This window comes from Prionailurus bengalensis, chromosome X (genome assembly GCF_016509475.1).
Source record: "Prionailurus bengalensis isolate Pbe53 chromosome X, Fcat_Pben_1.1_paternal_pri, whole genome shotgun sequence".
Classification (NCBI taxonomy): domain Eukaryota; kingdom Metazoa; phylum Chordata; class Mammalia; order Carnivora; family Felidae; genus Prionailurus; species Prionailurus bengalensis.
In genome coordinates, this window is record NC_057361.1 from 234,090 (window position 1) to 255,084 (window position 20,995).

At 63.7% G+C, this 20,995-nt stretch overlaps 1 protein-coding gene across 3 annotated transcripts in view; it reads right to left on the reverse strand.

Moving 5' to 3' along the window:
- The window catches only part of PPP2R3B (protein phosphatase 2 regulatory subunit B''beta), a 56,557-nt gene that overhangs the window by 9,557 nt on the left and 26,005 nt on the right, over positions 1–20,995 (reverse strand). For all 3 annotated transcript variants that reach the window (XM_043570409.1, XM_043570407.1, XM_043570408.1), the window contains exons 2-8: positions 17,019–17,204; positions 5,908–6,011; positions 5,608–5,710; positions 4,803–4,877; positions 2,586–2,672; positions 1,722–1,878; positions 455–503 (exon numbers count right to left, since the gene is read on the reverse strand). In XM_043570409.1, coding sequence (XP_043426344.1) covers positions 455–503; positions 1,722–1,878; positions 2,586–2,672; positions 4,803–4,877; positions 5,608–5,710; positions 5,908–6,011; positions 17,019–17,204 — 761 coding nt within the window. The remainder of the gene's footprint in view (positions 1–454; positions 504–1,721; positions 1,879–2,585; positions 2,673–4,802; positions 4,878–5,607; positions 5,711–5,907; positions 6,012–17,018; positions 17,205–20,995) is intronic.

Sequence of the window (20,995 nt, forward strand, 5' to 3'; positions counted from 1 at the left end):
GCCGCGTGGCCTCCGATGGCCCTACTCCAGGGCTCCCTCAGATGCCCCGGGCCTGACGTGACCCACCCACACGGGGCCGTCCTCAACCACCCCTCGCTGATGACCTCTTGTGACAACAGCGTTCGCCCCCTTCTGACCTCACGTGACAAAGACGTGCGTCCCCTCGTTTATGATCTCACGTAACAGACGCGTGTGTGTCCCCTCTGCTATCACGCGACGGACCTACGTCTCCCTTTCCCATGAGCTCGTGTGACAATGGCAAGTATCCTCCCTTATGTGACCTTGCGTGACAACAGCACGTGTGTCCTCCTCATGACCTCACGTGACAAGAGCACTCACGCTCGACACAGGACAAGTTCACATGAGGCAGCGAACGAGACAGAACGGGACACAGGGCTCAGAACACGGGCCGCAATCACCAGAAAACCCAAGAAGCGGTGGCTGTGACACGTACCTGGTCACCGCCCCTGAGAATATCCTCTCGATCATCTTGGTGGACAGAGCTGTGGAAACGGAATCGGGCCGTGAGCAGCAGCGCACGCCCGCGGTCACGGCCCGACCTCACGCGAGCGGGGCCGGCCGGGCGGGCTCGGGTCAGGAACGCCGAGACCCGGGCCGGGCGGGGGTGCCACAGAGGGCCCGAGTCCCGCACGTGTCCTCCCGGGGGTGCCACCCAAGGACGGAGCCCAAATCCAAGCCGCGAGGGTGGAAAGCCGACCCGGGTGCTCCGAGAAGAAACGCGCTGGGAAGAGCACAACACGTGTCTATTCCCGCTTCCAGGTGCCCCGACTCCCAACTCTCTCCCTTCGTGATCAAAACCAAACGCGTCCAGCTGACCCCTGACAGAGGGGAGGTGACCACATCGGTCAGCGGAGGTGCCGGGCCCGACCTGGCACTGAGCCGGAAGCTCCAACAACACACATTCATCCTCTCCCAGGGCTGCTTCCTCCTGAGGCCTGTCTCCTGGGCGTGTAGACGCCGTCTTCTCCCCGTGTCCTCACGCGGTCACCCCTCTGTGCGTGCCTGTGTCCTCATCCCCTCTTCTCGTAAGGACGCCAGCCCTTATGGGATCAGGGCCCACTCGACCGACCTCACTTTACCTTAATCCCCTCTTTTTAAAAACCCCACCTCCACTGACAGGGCCATTCTGGGGTCCTGGGAGGCGTGGCTCCAAAAACAAATTTGGGGGGTGCCCAGAGCAGCCCATTCCAAGCACCGTGTCCCCAAGACAGGGAAACGAAGACAGCGTCTGTCCACGTCTCCCATTTCATGCTACGCCGATGAACGTCGCCCTGATACGAAATGACCGGATGCTACAAGAGGCTCAACTGTGTCTCCCCAAAACACACGCCTGCATCCTGGTTCCTGGCATCTGGACGCGGGTCCTTAATTGGCAACAGGTGTTTGCAGACGTGATTAAGTGAAAGACCTGAAACGAGGTCACCCTGAATGACCAAGGTGGCCCTAAAGACAATGAGCGTCCTCGTAAGAGACAGAAGAGAGACGCAGACACAGAGGAGAAACCATGTGAAGGCGGAGGCAGAGACGGGAGGGACGCGGCCAGGAGCCCAGGAATGCCTGGAGCCTCAACAGCTGGAAGAGGCAGGAAGGACCCTTCCCTGGAGCCTCTGGAGGGACTGTGGTCCTGCCCCGCCTGGACCTCAGCGGCTCGGCCCCGCCAGGATTTCACCACCCTTGTCCCACGCGGGCCGCGAGCTCACCATGGTCATTGTGCCGGGCCAGGTCCTGGGAATCGATGAGAAGGTCGTGGTCCGTGTCCAGCTCCCAGAACTTGCAGTAAATCACATAGAAGTGCTCGTACGAGAAATACTCTGTCAGCTGGTTGATGTCTGCTTCCTCTTCCAAGAGCGCCACGTTCTGCCAAGACAAACCCAACAAACCTGCTACCCTCCTCTCGGCGCGATCCCCACGGGAGGGGGCCCCTCGTGGGTGGGACCGCCAGGCAGCTCACGTCACAACAGGCCCGAGGGGTGGGAGCACGGCACCCGGGTCAGGAGCCCACCCAGGCGAGGGTCCGGCCCGAGACTCGGCGCGGCTGCCGCTGGCTGCGAGAGGCAGTCCTGCGGGCGTCCACGCTCTCACCGCTGCGGCCTCTGGATGAGGACGGGTCAGCCCTGTCCTCATTAATGTCCACACGTCCGCAGAACCCGAGTGAGGAGGGCACCCCGCACCCCAGTTCCCACGGTCCTGCAATGGATGCTGGGAGGTCGCTGGGTAGACGGTTGGGTAGAGGGTGGAGGATGAAGAACGGAACAACAGAATGACGGAAGAACGGTGGAGGGAGAATGGAAGGGTGGAGGATGGAGGGAGGGAGGAGGGTCGGCAGATGGAGAGATGAGGGTGGAGGATGGGTGGAGGAGGGTGGAGGAGGGATGCAGGGTGCATGGAGAAGGGTGGAGGATGGGTGGAGAGGGTGGAGGAGGGATGGAGGACGGCCTAGGTTGGATGGAGGAGGATGCAGGAGGACGGAGGAGGGTCAGCACGCAAGATGGCAGACGGAAAGGCAGGTGGGTCTGAATAATGGGTGTACGTAGGCCCTGCGTCCCTGCTGGCCGGCCGCCTACCTGCAGGAACGTGCTTCTCCGGAGCTCCGCACACGTGATCCTCCCCGACCAGGACCTGTTGACGGTGTAGAAGATCCTCTGTATGACCTGCAGGGGAAAGACCGTCAGCAGAGCGCCCGGACCCCCGGCGACGCAGGACCCCGTGTCTCCGGCCGAGGTCCCGCCCTGCATGTGCCCGACAGCTGCGTCAGGGATGGGCACGCTTCTGGGTCACGGGGAGGCGCCAAGGGGGCCCACGGGGTCTGTCCGCCCACTAGCAGCGGCCCGGCCCGCTCAGGTGGGTCCGTGCGGGTGACGGCGCACCTGAGCTGGGATGGGGCTGTGGGCAGGACTTCCCGGAAGGCCAGGAGTCCTCACGGCGCGCTCAGGGAACGACCCGCTCTGACCACGTCCACAAACACAAGTCACCACCGGGTCGGGAGCATCAGCGGGAGGCCGGAGAGGGCTGCACACCAGGCTCGGCTCTGAATCCCAGATGGGAACGGCCTGTCCTCACCTGTCCTCACCCAGGACATCCGTCACCTGTCGTCACCTGTCCTCGTCCCATGACATCCCTCACCTGTCTCACCTGTCCTCGTCCCAGGACATCCCTCACCTGGCCTCACCTGGCCTCGTCCCAGGACATCCCCTCATCTGTCTCACCTGTCCTCGTCCCAGGACATCCCTCACCTGTCGTCACCTGTCCTCGTCCCATGACATCCCTCACCTGTCCTTACCTGTCCTCGTCCCAGGACATCCCTCACCTGTCTCACATGTCCTCGTTCTAGAACATCCCTCACCTGTCCTCATCCCAGGACATCCCTCACCTGTCCTCACCTGTCCTCGTCCCAGGACACATGTCACCTGCCTTTGTCCCAGGACATCTCTCACCTGTCCTCACCCCAGGACATCCCTCACCTGTCCTCATCCCAGGACATCCCTCACCTGTCGTCACCTGTCCTCGTCCCATGACATCCCTCACCTGTCCTTACCTGTCCTCGTCCCAGGACATCCCTCACCTGTCTCACATGTCCTCGCCCCAGGACATCCCTCACCTGTCCTCATCCCAGGACATCCCTCACATGTCCTCACCTGTCCTCGTCCCTGGACACGTGTCACCTGCCTTTGTCCCAGGACATCTCTCACCTGTCCTCACCTGTCCTCGCCCCAGGACATCCCTCACCTGTCCTTGTCCCAGGACATCCCTCACCTGTTGTCACCTGTCCCCGTCCCAGGACATCTCTCACCTGTCCTCACCTGTCCTCATCCCAGGACATCCCCTCACCTGTCTCACAGGTCCTCGTTATAGGACATCCCTCACCTGTCTTCACCTGTCCTCATCCCAGGACATCCCTCACCTGTCGCCACCTGTCGTCACCTGTCCTCGTCCCAGGACATCCCTCACCTGTCCTCACCTATCCTTGTCCCAGGACACCTATCACTTGCCTTTGTCCGAAGACATCCCTCACCTGTCCCTGCCCGTGAGGACAGAATGTGCGTGAAGGGTGCACATACAAAGCTTGTGCGTGTTCGGCACCCAGCGTCCTTGGTTACCACTCACAACTGCGGTCACCTTCCCTTCACGATGACCCCTAATGCCAGTGACAGGGGAACCAGGACAGGATGGCGTGTGGCCTCCCCAGGCAAACACAGAGCTCCTCTCGTGCACATCCCGTGTCACAGAATGCGCGTGTGTACCCGGCCAGAAAGCCCACCCGCACGCTGGGCTCAGGCAGTGGGGAGAGGGAACCCGCTCGGGAGGGGAGTGCTGGCTGGTGGGCGGGCGAGGGCCAGGCCCTTCGTCCCAGGCCGCCCTCTCATGTGCCCAGGGGCTGGGGACAGGGCCGGGCAGTGAGTCCCCCGCCTCCCGGGCAGGCCGGCCCCTGGCCACGACGCTTCAAAGAGCAGGTAAGTGCCGTCCCAGAGCTGAGACGTCCTCCCAGGCTCAGCGGCCCCAGCCCAGCCCTCTCCCGCCCAGGGAGGGAGAGCAGACAGGTCTCGGGGACGCCCCCTCCCTCGTGCTAGAGTCTCACTGCTGGACGTGTGGCAAGACCCGCGAGGCGCTTCCCGCGCTCACGGTGCTCCGTGCCCACAGACGGGACCTCCGCTTCTCGGCGCCCCTCGCCCGGGACCCACTGGGGAGACGGTGCCAACACCTTATTCACAGGTGAGAGACCCGGGGTCGGAAGGGCCACGGCCCAGGCACCCGGGGGCAGCGGACTGTGTCCGTGTACTCACGGTGGTGATGTAGCGGGAGTGGAACTCAGACGCCTCCTTCAGGAAGGCCAAGCCCGGGTGCGTGTTCACCACATCCTGCGCACGTGAGACAAGACAGACGTGGGGGACACGCACCATGCCCGCCGAGCCCCGGAGCCCGTCTGCCGCGTGCCCCCACGGCTTCTGCACGGACGCCCGCCAGGCGTGGCGGCGGTGTGAGCGTGTCGCTGCCTCACCCACGGGCTCGGAGACCACGGCCGGTCCCCGGGAGCCCGCACGGCACCTGTCCCCAGCAACTGAGACCCGACGGGACAAACACGGAACGGCCCCCACGCAGCGGCACGCATGCGACACCCTCACTTCCAAGCGGCACCCACGGGAGCCTTCAGGTCACGTCTGCGGGGATAAGTGCGCTACCGGGAAGGGCTGCGTGGAAAATGCCGCAACGCGAGAACCGCCCAGGCTCGAGGACCGCGCTCAGGCTGCGCGACGCCCCGCACGGGCGTGGAGGGGAGGGGAGGGGAGCGGAGTGCTGCGTGCGGAGGACGTTCTGGAATGCCACAGCCTGTGCCTACGCCGCAGGGGAGCCCGCCAGGGGCCGGAGTCCCCCCTCCATGGCCCCGCCACTCACACACGCTCGCACCGCGCAGGGCACGCGCGGTCCCGCCAGCGACGCGGGCTCGAAGGGGCGGGTCCCCGAGCCCTGTGTGTGGAACGCGCTACCCTGAGGAAAGGGAGCCCCGTCTCGCAGCTGGCACGCAGCGCGGAGGCAGGGGCAGAGCCGTGAGGAGGGGAGAAGGTGCCTGCGGCGCAGACGTGGGCGCACCTGTAGGAAGGGGACGAAGTCCTCCTGCACCAGGTAGTTACAGCCGGGATTCATGAGCAGGTGGACGAACTTGGCCGCGTCGTCGTGGCAGTTCTGGAGGATCCTGCAGCAACAGAGGACATGCCGGTGGTCCCCCCACGCCGCGTCCACAAGGCCCCTCCCAGACGCGGGCGGCGGACGGACGCCGGGCCCCCCACCCTGGAGGCCAGCCCCCTGCTCTCGCCATCTCGGCCGCAGGAGCCCGGGCCCGTGACGTCCCCCTCCCGACACCCGCCCCCAGCGCTCCTGCCTGGGACTCACTTTCTCCACATGGCGACGAACTTGTGCACGGACACGGAGCCTGTGCGCTCTCCCCCGGCACTGCAGAAGAGTGGTCCCTTCCAGTACAGCGGGCAGCCACAGGCCTACGGGACGGGGGCACAAGCGGGCGGTCAGAGCCTCCCGGGCCCCCACCATGGCCACCACACCCCACACTCCCACGGGGATGCAGCAGACAACTTCTGCTGCGCCAAGACCCCTCTGGAAGCCCATGAGCCCCGCACATGAGCTCCAGCGAGCCGCGAAACACACGGCGTGCGTCCTTCCCCGTGCACCAGGGACAGCATCTGTCACATCGGGTGACGGACGGGAAGGCAGCTCGAGGACGGGGAACGGACCACCCCCTGACCAGCACACAGTCTACCGGCAGGCAACCAGCAGGTGCCCAAACTCTGCACGTCTAGAAACACCTCATGATAAACACAGACGACAGCGTAAATTAGGAAGGGCTCCGAAATGCAACAGTGAAAACGCCGTCGATCGGATTCACCAAACGAGCACTGACAGGGGCGTTTGGCCCGCGTAGCAGCACAGAAGCCTGAATGCCGGCAATCCAAGCTCCTATTGCAAAAAAGCAAACAAAAGAAGAAACACAAAACAGGCAGAAATGAAGACGAAAGAGAGCAAATATCTTAATACGGAAAATCAGCAAAACCGAAAGTCCGTTCTTTGAACATCTAAAAAAGACTGTAATGCCCCTCAGAAAAACTCATCAACTACTAAAGAAAACATAAGTTACGAATGTCCGCTGTCATGGCAGTTCCCACACGCGACAGAAAGGCAGGAAGCGCGTGACACCAATGACTTCACGCCAACACGTGCCACAGCTTTGGGGACACGCGCAGACTCCCGGATCCAGGGGTCTAACCAAACGGACACAAGAAAAGGTCTGAACAGTTCTATGCAGCTGCAAAAAAACAAGCCTTAACTCCAAACTTTCCCACAAGGAAAAGTCCGGGCCCCAAAAGTCCGCCAACGAGCTTGTTCAAATATTTACGGAAGAAATCACATGCACCACACACAAACTCTTCCAGAGACTGAAAGTAAGGGGCATTTGGTAATTCTCATTACGAGGGCTGCACATATACTGACGTGTGTCAGGAACGCAAGGAGAATTAGGAGCTGGTTATCCATCGCGATCAGTAATGCAGAAATGCCACAGAAAACGCATCATGAACCGACTGAACTCGGCCATTAAACAAACAGCGATGAAGAAACAGGACACGGAGAAACTAAGAACAGAGACGTACCTTCTTCTTTTAATGTTTTTTTTGTAATCTCTACCCCCAGTGTGGGGCGCGAACGCACAGCCCCGAGACCAGGAGTCACGCACGCCACAGCCTGGGCCAGCCAGCTGCCGCGGGAACACTTACCGCGATGAAGGGAATCCACACAAGGCCCGCGGCTCGCGTCACGTGCCAGGGTGACGCGTGCAGGCCCCGTGCCTGAGCCGGGACCCAAGCCAGGGCACCAGTGCTGCAGGCCGGCCCGGCCAGGCGCCGCGGCCGGAGAAGACAGGCCGCACAGGAGGCCCCAAGAGTGTGGAAGTCACAAACGTGTGGCAGGGCGTGCGGGAACGCGGAGGGACTCAGAGGGCAGTGAGGACGCGCCCGGGAGGAAGCACAGCCACGTCGCCAGGCGCAAGCACCATGTCCGCGAGGCTGTTCTGCACCCACACGCTGGCAACAACCGGAAAACGAACTCATCCACAGCGCCGTGTGCGAAACGCGTCCAGAAACCCGTCAAGCGCGCACCCCACACGGCGTCACGTGTGCACAGAGCCGGGCACAGATCTTTGCCGGGACACCGAGGACCCCGTGCCGGCCTCCCGCGGTGGACGAGCCGAGGCCGGTTCCCGGAACGAGCGACCCACGGGCCCGACGCGAGGCCAGCAAGCACGCAGCGGGTGTCTGTGGGACAGGGAAGCTCCTTCGAAGCTGCTGCGGGGACACGGAGGGCTCTGCAGGCTTACTGCTGAGTGACGTGCGTGACCTGGGTGCATCTGGGCCAAGAGGGACCCGCCGGCCGCAGGGAACAGGGTGGGGAGCAGATCGGACCCAGCAACGGATCCCACGGTTCGGGGGCAACGAGTGGGCTCCAACGGGAGTGCCGCGCCACCGGGAAAGCCGCCCTCAGCTGCACCACGAGCAGCGCGCGACGGGTCCCCGTCCGGAACGGGACCACCACGGCCGCAAACTCTCCGCGGGAACACATGACGAGCGGGTCAGCCTGGCTCCGGGGCCACGAAGACAGACTCCCCACGCGGGACGCGGAGCACCCCTGGCCCCAGAGGGAGGCCCGCGTCAGCTCCACGTCAGTACCATCTGCCGGGAGATGCCGTCGAACGAGGGAACGGAACCCACTGGCGGCAACGTGAGCGTCTGACCAGAGCCACGGGCGGCATGTTCCGGAAGGGCCAGTCGAGGGGCCAAAGGCCGCCGTGGCAGCGCGTCAGCCCGAACAAGCAGTCACTCTGAGAACGGGACGCACACACGCCCGTGCGCCTGCGAACATGCGCTCCGCCTCAGGGCTCGTGACACAGACGCCAGGAAGCGTGTGAGGAGGAATCAGGGTGGCCCGCACGGAAGTGGCCAGGTGTCCGCGAGCAGGGCCCGGCACGAACGCTGTGCACACCCACCCCCTTGGGGGTGCTGCCTTGGAGCTGGATCGCGGAGGAAAGCGCGGGGAGCACACTTTTGGGTGATGGGTTTTGGGTACCCCCAAGCCAACACTGCCTGGTGCAGGTGTCGAGGCATCGCACAGAGGCAACATCGCACGGAGGCGACATCGCACGGAGGTGACATCGCACGGAGGCCACATCACACGCAGGCGACATCGCACGGAGGTGACGTCGCACGGAGGGGATGCAGGGCCGCCCGAGTCATGACAGGTGATGGAGCAGACCGTTCAGAAGAGGGCTGGAGGGCTGAAAGGGAGCGGCCGAAGGGAACTGTCCATGGTGCCAGGAACATGTGGAGGCTCGCTCTGGGTGGTGGCCACGCGGATGTAGGGACATTCGCGGCAGTCGGGACCGGGGCTGACGGCCCCGAGGCGTCTCCCGGCTCCGTGAGGCCGTCCCGAGGAGGTCTGCGCCCACGAAGCTCTGCGCTCTCCTGTGAGGGGGGCCCTCCGCGCACGCGTTCCAGGTCGTGCCGGCCTGTCCTGCTGCCAATCAGCCCCGCAGCCAGAAGGTTGGCCCTCAGGCGCTGGCCGCAGCCGACACCGCCCCTCAGGACGCTCTGTTAACTTTCTGAAACGAACGGCAGCCGTCACCTCTACAACGCCACCAACAGAAAACCAGCTTATGAACAAGTCCAAAGAAGAAGACGTGTCACGTAAGGAGACCTGTGCTTCTTATCAGCTTCGTACAACATACGCACGTGAAGATTCACCGTGGTAGGGTGCACGCAGGTGGCCGGTCACGTGTCTGTCCCCACAGTCCGAAGAGCCAGGCCGCGGCCAATGTGGCGTACCCCGCCCACACCCAGCCAGCCCCACTCTGCGTCCCTTTCGTGGAACGTGCTACACATGGGACCACGCCACCTGTGGCCTTTCGGCCTGGCTTCCACTCAGCATCCTGCTTGTGAGACACGGCCCTGCTGGGGCGAGCGTGAAGTCACGGACCAGGAGCGGTCTGCGCCCTGGCTCCCGGCACAGCGCGTCCGGAACCTCGGTCAATCCCCACAGGACAGGGTGCCAGGTGCACCGTCCGTGCCGACGCCGGGTGCTTGGCTGTCGCTGCTGACGCACCGCTCCTACGTGCCTTGGGGCGTCCCGGCTGACGGGCGCGCCTGTTGTTTGCAGGTGGCCCTGGGTGGCCCTGGGGGGGGCCGGACAGCAGGAAGGCTGAGCCAATGTGAGACACCTGGGCCGTTCGGCCCCACGCCATCCTGTGGGGCGGAGCGCACCTGGACGCGGGGGCAGGGATGCATCCCAGCGATGCCGGAAGCCTCCGTGAAAGTGAAGGTGACGGCTGGGCAGCTGCTGGGTGGTGAAGACACGCGGGCACGGGGGCTCCCAGCGCTCACCCGCTGGGCCGCTTCCTCTGTCTGTGTAGCTTCACCCTCCCGCAGGGAGGGGCCGTGGGAACCCCCGGGTCTACAGCTGGTTGCTCAGCGCAGAGGAGACAACCTGGAATCTGTGCCGGGCAGGTGAAGTGGGCGGTCCTGGGGACCTCGGCCCCTCACCCTGGAGTCTCTGTTACCCCTGCGAGGCGGCCCCAGAACGGACTGGAAAACACAGTGCAAGCTAGTTAATGCCAGATGAGAAAGAAAGAGACGCACGGCACACTGATGTGCGAGACGCCTGTAAAGCCGTGTCTACGAGGAAGCTCACGGCACCGCACACGAACGTCGGTACGGCCACGGCAGGCCGGAGCAGCCTCGTGCACAAAGTGGCGAGAACACGGCGATCCCGGAGGGAGCCGAAGGCAGGGAGCCATCCCGAGAAGACCGGAAGCCAGTGTGGCCGAACGTGGCCACAAAAACAACCCCGGAAGCGGAACGGGAGTCCTGGGAAAAGATCAGGAAAACCAGGCCATGTGGCCGACGCACACGGGAGACACACGCGCTGGACTGCACGTGCCAGGGCGGCCTCACTACGGCTTCTGACACGCTGGGTCTTAGCCCAGCCAGCTTAGCACCTGACGCGCCTGCACTGACACGTGGGACGCACGCCCTCAAGTCTCACGTGAGGACACGTCAACGTCCTCGGTCTACTAAGCACACAGAGGAAGGAAACTGTGGTGAGGAATTCAACGTAACCTTCCCAGAAAGAAACAAGGGTGACCCCAAGTGGGTCTCGTGCAGAATATTCAGGGAGCGAAACTGATTCCAAACACACAGTTCTGGAACACAGACTGGTAAGGAGCATTTCCCGAGAAAGTGGATGAGGCCGGCCCGACAGCAAAGCACACCACAAATTCCAGGGATGGACGGCGGGAGACCCCAGTCGTGAACCGAGATGAGATTTAAGCCCCTGTGAGCCACTAGAAGCCGGAACCCGAGGGCACGTAAAGCGGAGACGATGGCGTTTTTGATGAACCGGGGTTTATCACGGCTGCTGCCACCGTGGGATGGCCACTGGTCCGAGTCCACGGCTACAGACAAAGAAAGAGCCGCATCAGCACATCAACACGTGCAGGACAGTGCTGCCCAGACGTCAGCGCCACGTCATGACTGTGCACGGTGAAGGCCGGGGGCACGGACGGACGGACGGGGGCCCTCTGAGTGACGGCGGGGGTGGGGGGAATCTGTAGGGACCTGCCCCCAGCACCCTGCATCACAGAGACCACAGCCCACACCGGCACGGGACGGGCGGGCTCACCGCTTCCACACACCCACCCGACCGGGAGCCTAGAACTACACTGTCCACGACACCGTGCGACTCCGTGGGAAGAGGACAGCCCAGTCCCAAGTGCCCACATCCATGCTGTCTATAACACAGTGTGGTGAGGACGACCCAGTCCCAAGTGCCCATGTCCACGCTGTCCATGACACTGCGCGACTCCACGGGAAGAGGACGGCCCGGTCCCGAGTGCCCACGTCCACACGGTCTATGACACTGCGACTCTGTGGGAAGAGGACGGCCCAGTCCCGAGCGCCCGCGTCCACACCATCCATGACACCGCGCGCCTCTGTGGGAAGAGGACAGCCCAGTCCCAAGTGCCTGCGTCCATGCTTCCATGACACTGCGCGACTCCACGGGAAGAGGACGGCCCGGTCCCGAGCACCCACGTCCACGCTGTCCATGACACCGCACGACTCCACGGGAAGAGGACGGCCCAGTCCCGAGCGCCCGCATCCACGCCGTCCATGACACCGTACGACTCTGTGGGAAGAGGACGGCCTGGTCCCGAGTGCCCATGTCCACGCCGTCTATGACACCGCGCGCCTCTGTGGGAAGAGGACAGCCCAGTCCCAAGTGCCCATGTCCACGCCGTCCATGACACCGCACGACTCCACGGGAAGAGGACGGCCCAGTCCCGAGCACCCACGTCCACGCCGTCCATGACACCACGTGACTCCACGGGAAGAGGACGGCCCAGTCCCGAGCGCCCGCATCCACGCCGTCCATGACACCGCACGACTCCACGGGAAGAGGACGGCCCGGTCCCGAGCGCCCGCGTCCACGCCGTCCATGACACCACGTGACTCCACGGGAAGAGGACGGCTCGGTCCCGAGCGCCCGCGTCCACGCCGTCCATGACACCACGTGACTCCACGGGAAGAGGACGGCCCAGTCCCGAGCGCCCGCATCCACGCCGTCCATGACACCGCACGACTCCGTGGGAAGAGGACGGCCCGGTCCCGAGCACCCACATCCACGCTGTCCATGACACCGCACGACTCCACGGGAAGAGGACGGCCTGGTCCCGAGCGCCCGCGTCCACGCTGTCCATGACACCGCACGACTCCACGGGAAGAGGACGGCCCGGTCCCGAGCGCCCGTGTCCACGCTGTCCATGACACCACGTGACTCCACGGGAAGAGGACGGCCCAGTCCCGAGCGCCCGTGTCCACGCCGTCCATGACACCGCACGACTCCGTGGGAAGAGGACGGCCTGGTCCCGAGCGCCCACGTCCATGCTGTCCATGACACCGCACGACTCCACGGGAAGAGGACGGCCCGGTCCCGAGCGCCCGTGTCCACGCCGTCCATGACACCACGTGACTCCACGGGAAGAGGACGGCCCGGTCCCGAGCGCCCGCGTCCACGTAGTCCATGACACTGCACGACTCCATGGGAAGAGGACGGCCCAGTTAAGATGCACGAATAACACGAGCAGGGATGTCGTCAGGGACGCACAGTTAGAAAGGAACGTGAGGTAAGATGAGGCTGCCGTCAGTCAAGAGGAAACCGTTAAGCGGCCAACCGTGAGCCCTGCCTACACACCCATCACAACGGTGCTGAGCTGGGAACGTGCGTGTCCCCAGAATTCCTACGCGGATGCGTGAGCCCCAGGGCAGGGCTGTGAGCGGGTGGGCCCTCGGGCGTCATTATGTCACGGGGTGGGGCCGCTTGCGTGGGACTGGGGCCCGGAAACAAGGTCATGCTGCTTTTCAGGTGCGCCCGGGTAGATACACGCGTGTCAAAGCTCCTCAGACCGCGTGCAGGGCGCGTGAGCCGCGTCGGGCGCTCAGTTACACCTCCAGGAAACCGCCAAGCAGGGAAACGACGGTGCGCTGACACAATAGACGCAAGAGAAGGTTTTCAATGTAATCGTGAGGAAATGAAAATAGAGCTCCGGGAAGTTCACGCGCACACGCACCACAACGGCTGAAAACAGGAAGTGCGGAAGGCAAGCGCTGGCGGGGGTCACGGGAGAGCTGGCGCTCGAGCACCGTGGCCGGAGACGCGCCGTGAACCGCCACTATGCACAGCGGTGACGCCGTTTCTGGTCAAATCGGTCACCCGCAGCTCAGGTCTGAGTGTCTGCTCCCTGACACGTGCAGACGTGTGCCCACGTCTTGCACACGCATGCGTGCACGCACACAAACCCAGGTTTATTCTGGAAGAAGGGAGCAAAGAGGACATGAAAACACAAAGCAGTCATCCAGGAGGCTGGCGGACGTTCACGGGAAACCGTAAGTTCGTCTCCCAGTCAGGAAAGGAAGCAGAAACGAACAGCCCAGAGCAAAGGCTCACACGTGCCGACTCGATAAAGACTCTAAAAAACGAAACGAGATGAGAAAAGCTTGGAAGCAACAGATGCACGCGCTACACGAGGGAGCGCCGCAGAGACAGCATGCATGAGGAGAACCGAGTCCAGAAATCAAGACCACGCACAGACTGATGCCGCCTACGAGACACTAGGAGACAATGACGCTCTCGCGTAAAGCCTGTGCCCTCGAGGACAGGCTCTGGGCCATGCGAGGGGACACATGACCCCGGGTTCCCACATGGTCCAGAGGAGGCAGCGAGGGGCGTGACAATAGGAGGAGGACACTTGTCAAGGTGGAGACCCGCGAACCCCAAACGGGGCCAGACCCACCACACAAGGGGGACCACGCGCACGTCTCGCTGAACCGCCGTCGCTGAAGCGCCCCAGACAAAACGTCCGCGAGTCAGGAGACACACACAGCAGCCGGGCCCCGCAACGCCACTTCCTGCGCATCCGACGTCAGGCGTCAGACATCCGCCACCCGAGACTGGTGACAACACGCGTCTGCAGCCTAGCCTGCTCACCCCTGCTTGTCCCAAGCACACGGACGACGTGAAATGACGCGCACGTGTGGTGCCCATCGCAGGGTCACCGCAATGGCCAGCGGCCCGTGTGTGTCCCTGCGACGAGGGGGCCGGTGAACGCAGACGGCGGCTTGTGCCCGCGGCTGAGTGCTATGCGTGTGTAGGAAGAAGGGGCACAGTCCTGGCGGGGCACCAAGTCCAGGGCATCGCGCCAGGCCCCCCTGCTTCCCGCGGGGGCTCTGGGGACGACGTGAAGGTCTGCTTCTTACCACCGACACCGACTTCTTCACCAGCCAGCGGGCCGAGAGAGCTCAGCTCGTGTCAAGCCCAGCGACTCACACACACGTTCACACAGGCTCCTGCCGCAGCCAGGGATCGGGCGGCTTGTTCGCCGAGTTCCGGGAGGAACGGGACGGGACGTGCGGGGCTCGGGCGGGACGGGACGGACCCCGGCAGAGACGCTGACCGCAGGCGCCCGGCCACTGCCGCGGGGTGAGGAGCCCTGGCGTGCAGCCGGGGAGCTCGGCGAGGGCCAGCGATCGACACAGGCGAGCCTGCGCCAGAAAACTCGGACGCGTCCCAGAGACCGACTCCGCGCGAAGGGAAGTCTCAGAGGTTTCACACCCAGACCGAGTGGGAAGCACCCCAGGAATGCAAGGTGGGTTTAACCACGGAAAAATCAGCTCACGGAATACACGGTCTCAGCACAAAAACCGTCTCAGCAGATTCAGAAAATGCATGTGAGGAATTCAACGTCCTTTCCAAATAAACACCACACGCCAGGGGTGGCAAGAGACATCCTCAGCCTGACAGCGGTACCTGTGAGAACCCCACGACCAAAGTCGGGCCTGATGCTGCTGGAAGAGCGGATATTTGCCCCTCTAAACCAGGAGGACTGCCCACGATTCCGCTGGTCTCCGGTGCCACACGGGACGCGCTCGCACAGCAGTCGGACACGGTGAAGAAGCGGGCCACATCCACACGCGGAAGGAAGGAGTCAAACTACTTGCACGTGTGAAGGACGCGATCGTGCGCATGTGAAACCCTGGTGACTATGCCAGAGCAGCACTGGAACTAATCCGTGAGTCTGTAAGGGTGCGGGACACAAGATCGATGCCCAGTAATCAACTCCATTTCTACACACTTGCAATGAACAACGTGAACATTTAGAAAACAATTCCAGTCATACAAGTATCAAAAACAGTAACGTGCTCCAGAAGAAATGTAATAACAGATGTGCAAGGGACACTTGAAAACCACCAAACGTTTCTAAAAAAACGTAGAGATGTAAATGAACAGAGAGACAACCTCTGTTCGTAGACCGGAGCGCCAACACTTCCCGAGACGACGTACAGATTCCCAGTGACCCTCGTCAGATGCCTGCTGGCATCTTTGTAGAAACCGAGAGGCCGGTCCTGAAATTCACACAGAGCCTCGCGCCGCCTGAAACGTCTTGAACGCGAAGACTTGGATGTGCTATGCGGCCCTGTTCAGAAACCTACTACAAAGCAACTAATCTAGACAGTGTGGTTCTGGCACGAAAACAGAAACACAGGGCCACGGGACAGGATCAGCGCCCGCTAATCAACCCGCATGTGACGATGCACTGATTTCCAATGAGGGAGACGAGACCAGTCAACGGGGAAGGAAGGGTCTCCTCCAGCAGTGGCGAAGGGACCCCTGGATTTGGACACACACAGAGATGACGTTTGTGGGTGCCCGGCTGGCTCAGTCGGTGCACTGTGGAACTCTTGATCTCGGGGTTGTGCATTCGAGCCCCACACCGGGGGAGATGTTACTTAGAAATAAAATTTAAAAAAACAAAAAAAGATGAAGTTGTGCCCCGATGTCACTGTATATAAAACTCAAGACACATGCATAAGTAAAACTGTAACACTCATACGAATATAAACAAAAAACCTTCACGACTGAGATTTGGCAATAAATTCTTGGCTAGGACCCAAAAAGCACGACCAATGAAGGAAAAAGTACATAAAATGAAATTCATCAACACGAAAGGCTTTCTGTGTGGCACAGGACATGACCTAGGAGGGGAATATGCAGCGAGGGAACAGGAGGAAACACGTTTACACCACGTAAGTGATGAGGGACGCGTGTCTGGACACAGAGGCTCTTAATATTCACGCTGAAACAACAACCACTTGAGACACGGGGCAAAGGCCGTAGACACGCGTGGGTCCAGAGGTGTGCATACGGCCAACACACGCGTGAAACAGGGTCGCGGTCATCAGTCCTCGGGGAAAAGTGCAAGCCAGACCCACAACGAGGCCCCAGCGCACGCACGTCTGCGATCAGAGAGACGGCTCACGCTGGCACGGGAGCAGCGGCATGGGAACCGCACACACCGCTGGGTGCCACGAAACCGTGCAGGCGGTCCGGGAGAGGTTTCGTGGCTCCACAAGCATCGGGCGGCGTTCCCAAGTGACCCCAGCCAGTCCGGGAGAGAGGTGTAGGGTGTGCGGCGACCCTGGACCCGGCCGGGTCACGTCTGCACACATCAACGCTCCTGGAACGCACCGTGTGCGGACACACGGGGCCGCGGAAGCGCACACAAGGCGGCAGCAGCTCGGCCGAGCCACCACCTCACTCCACGGGGTGCAAGCGTGGACTGTGGGCCAGTGCCACCCGCTCACAGGAACGGCACCCTGGACAGGGAGAGACACGGGGTCGGAGGGGCCGGGGAAGGCGTGCGCAGGGCCTCTAGGTGCCGGGTCCCTAAGACGTGCACACGTTCGCACCCGCTGACCCCGGGAGGGCATCCACACACACCTGGGTTCTCCCGCGTCCGGGACTACCGTTCCGACGACGTGCGTAAGCAGGACCCCGAGCCGCGAGCCCGCGGAGGGGCTGAGGAACGTGTGCCGCTCTCACGCAGGGGCACCCACCTTGGCCACGCGGCCCATGTCCTCCACGGTGGCCCTCTCGTGCGGGAACTGGGCGAAAGTCCGCTCGATCTTGGCGATGACCGCGTCTACGTTCACGGTGTCCCGGGGACGGCCGCGAGGGAAGTAGAACGCGGGGATGCTTTCGCTGCTGGCGGGCGGCAGGGGCTCCTCCTTCTTCGTCTGAACCTGAGACAAAGCAGACGGCAAGCCCGTGAGGACCGGGAAACGTGCGTGGCCTCAGCTAACATGACGAGCGGAGCCAGTGGCTCTAACGAAGTGCACCGAGCACCACAGACCCGACGTGCACAGACAACCGCACACGCTCCTGGGGGTCACACAGACCTGGATTCAATGTGCACACAGGACCACACACACTCCCTGCGGGTCACACAGTCCCGGACCCGACATGCACACAGGACGGCACACACTCCTGGGGGGTCACACACACCTGGACTCAATTTGCACACAGGACCGCACGCGCTCCCTGTGGGCCACACAGCCCCAGACCCGACGTGCACACAGGACCACACACGCTCCCTGTGGGTCACACAGTCCTGGACCCGACACACACACAGGACCGCACGCACTCCCTGTGGGTCACACAGCCCCGGACCCGACGTGCACACAGGACCACACACGCTCCCTGTGGGTCACACAGTCCCGGACCCGACATGCACACAGGACCGCACGCGCTCCCTGTGGGTCACACAGCCCCGGACCCGATGTGCACACAGGACGGCACACGCTCCCAGGGGGTCACACAGCCCCAGACCTGACATGCACACAGGATGGCACATGCTCCTGGGGGGGTCACACAGCCTGAGACCCAACATGCACACAGGACCACACACACTCCCTGTGGGTCACACAGACCTGGACCTGACGTGCACACAGGACCGCATGCACTCCCTATGGGTCACACCTCGGACCCGACGTGCACACAGGACCGCACACAATCCCTACGGGTCACACGACGCGACAGTGAGTGCCAGTCCTCCACAGGTCCTCCCCACGTAGCCGCCTTCAGCCCTGCGTTGCAGGTGGCCCCTCAGGACCCCAGGACAGGAACCGGTGAGGCCTGGGCTGACCGGCATGGATGCTTGGCAAGACCCTGCCTGCAGGCCCATGGTGGGGGCAGCACCAACTCTGTGGTCCCCCCGCAGTCCCCAGGGGTTCAGAGCCAGCCCCGCGATCCCCGCGTCCCCAGGGATGAGCCAGGTGGACAAGATGACCAGACAGCTGCATCCAGGAAAGGGTGAACTTCGTGTGCGGCTTATGCGTGTAACCGCTTTTCCCACACACATGCTTCCTGCACAGGGACGTGCCCTCCACCCCGACACGCGGGTCCCACACACACAGACACACACATGCTTCCTGTACAAGGACGCGCCCTCCACCCCTTCACGCGGGTCCCTCGCACACACACACACAGACACAGACACACAGACACACACACACACACACACACACACACACACACACACATTCTTACAAGGATGCGCCCTCCACCCCGACACGCAGGTCCCTCTCACACAGAACCTCAACCCCACGGTCCTGGTCGCCAGAAAGTCACGGGCACAGGAGTCATCGCAGAGCCAAAGCCGCCGCCCTGGGCAGACCTGAGGTGGCGCCACGTCTGACGTAGCGTCTCAGCGTGGTGACGTCCGCGCATCCCGGGTGATGGGCCCGGTGGCCGGTGGGGCGGCTGCGGTGGCCACTTCGCACGCAAGACGGGCTGCGTTTTCAAGTCCCACGAGCAGACACGATCGCTCGGGTTGACGGCCGAGGACACGTGTGCTCGGGGTCGGCCTAGGGCCACACGCCAGCCGGGTGGGGCACGCCGAGGCAGGGGAGCGTCACGGCGCCCTCGCGGCTGCACTCATGAAGCCGGCTGCCTGTCCCCGCGGGCCGCTGGCCCCCGGCAGCGCTCGATGGCATCTGTCACGAGGAGTGCACGTGGCACCTTCTGCCACCACACACGCCCGCCAGAGGCTGCGGACGGACAGACGCACGGGACCCCCGACGACCCCGCCTCCAGCCGCCCCGGCTGGCAGAGACCAGGCAGCACAGTCCAACCTGCGGGCGCACGTCTCGCCCAGACTCCGCATTCTGCGGAGCTGGGACATCAGGCGGCCACCTGATGCTGCTGCAGGAGCAGACCAGTGTCCCGGCGGGGAGGGCAGTGAGGGGGGAGGGCAGGCAGGGGGAGGTAGTGAGAGGGACAGCAGTGGGGGGGAGGGCAGGCAGGGGGAGGTAGTGAGGGGGAGGGCAGACAGGGGGAGGCAGTGAGGGGGAAGGCAGTGGGGGGCAGGGCAGGCAAGGGGAGGCAGTGAGGGGGGACGGCAGTGAGGGGGGAGGGCAGTGAGGGGGAGGGCAGGCAGGGGGAGACAGTGAGAGGGAGGGCAGTGTGGGAGGAGGGCAGTGAGGGAGGAGGGCAGGCAGCGGAAGGTAGTGAGGGGGACGGTAGGCTGGGGGAGGCAGTGAGGGGGAGAGCAGGCAGGGGGAGGTAGTGAGGGGGAGGGCAGACAGGGGGAGGCAGTGAGGGGGAGGGCAGTGGGGGGGAGGGCAGGCAAGGGGAGGCAGTGAGGGGGGACGGCGGTGAGGGGGAGGGCAGTGAGGGGGAGGGCAGGCAGGGGGAGACAGTGAGAGGGACGGCAATGTGGGAGGAGGGCAGTGAGGGGGAGGGCAGGCAGGGGGAGGCAGTGAGAGTTAGGGCAGTGGGGGGGCAGTGAGGGAGGGCAGGCAGTGGGAGGCAGTGAGAGGAAGTGCAGTGGGGGGGCAGTGAGGGAGGAGGGCAGGCAGGGGCAGGCAGTGAGGGGGCAGTGAGGGAGGAGGGCAGTCGGTGGAAGGTAGTGAAGGGGAGGGCAGGCAGGGGGAGGCAGTGAGAGGGGAGGGCAGGCAGCAGGAGGTAGTGAGGGGGAGGGCAGGCAGGGGGAGGCAGTGAGGGGGAGGGCAGTGGGGGGGAGGGCAGGCAAGGGGAGGCAGTGAGGGGGGACGGCGGTGAGGGGGAGGGCAGTGAGGGGGAGGGCAGGCAGGGGGAGACAGTGAGAGGGACGGCAATGTGGGAGGAGGGCAGTGAGGGGGAGGGCAGGCAGGGGGAGGCAGTGAGAGTTAGGGCAGTGGGGGGGCAGTGAGGGAGGGCAGGCAGTGGGAGGCAGTGAGAGGAAGTGCAGTGGGGGGGCAGTGAGGGAGGAGGGCAGGCAGGGGCAGGCAGTGAGGGGCAGTGAGGGAGGAGGGCAGTCGGTGGAAGGTAGTGAAGGGGAGGGCAGGCAGGGGGAGGCAGTGAGAGGGGAGGGCAGGCAGCAGGAGGTAGTGAGGGGGAGGGCAGGCAGGGGGAGGCAGTGAAGGGGAGGGCATGGGGGGCAGTGAGGGAGGAGGGCAGGCAGGGGGGAGGCAATGAGGGAGGAAGGGAGTGAGGAGGGAAGGCACTGCAGGAAGCAGGGCACCAACTGGAGGAGGAGGAAGGAGCAGGGGGGAGGCTGGCTGGGAGGACAGGAGGCTCGGGGCACAGGGAGGAGGGGGGGAGGTTGGCTTGGAGGACAGGAGGCTCGGGACAGGGAGGAGGAGGAGGGAGGCCGGCTGTGAGGACAGGAGGCTTGGGGCACAGGGAGGAGGAGGAGGGAGGCTGGCTGGGAGGATAGGAGGCTGAAGACAGGAGGCTCAGGGCAGGGAGGAGGCGGGGGAGGCTGGCTGGGAGGACAGGAGGCTCGGGGCACAGGGAGGAGGAGGAGGGAGGCCGGCTGCGAGGACAGGAGGCTCAGGGCAGGGAGGAGGCGGGAGAGCCCGGCTGGGAGGACAGGCAGGACCACCACGCAGGGAGCTACAAGCACAGGCCCCACGGTGGGACCCGCCAGAAGCCGCAAGCCCGTCAGCCAGCGGCGGACACACACACACACGCTCCGAGCACTGCACACGCACCGCCGCCCATGGCCACACGAGCCGGGGCGTGAACCACGCGATGCACCAGCAGGCACAGC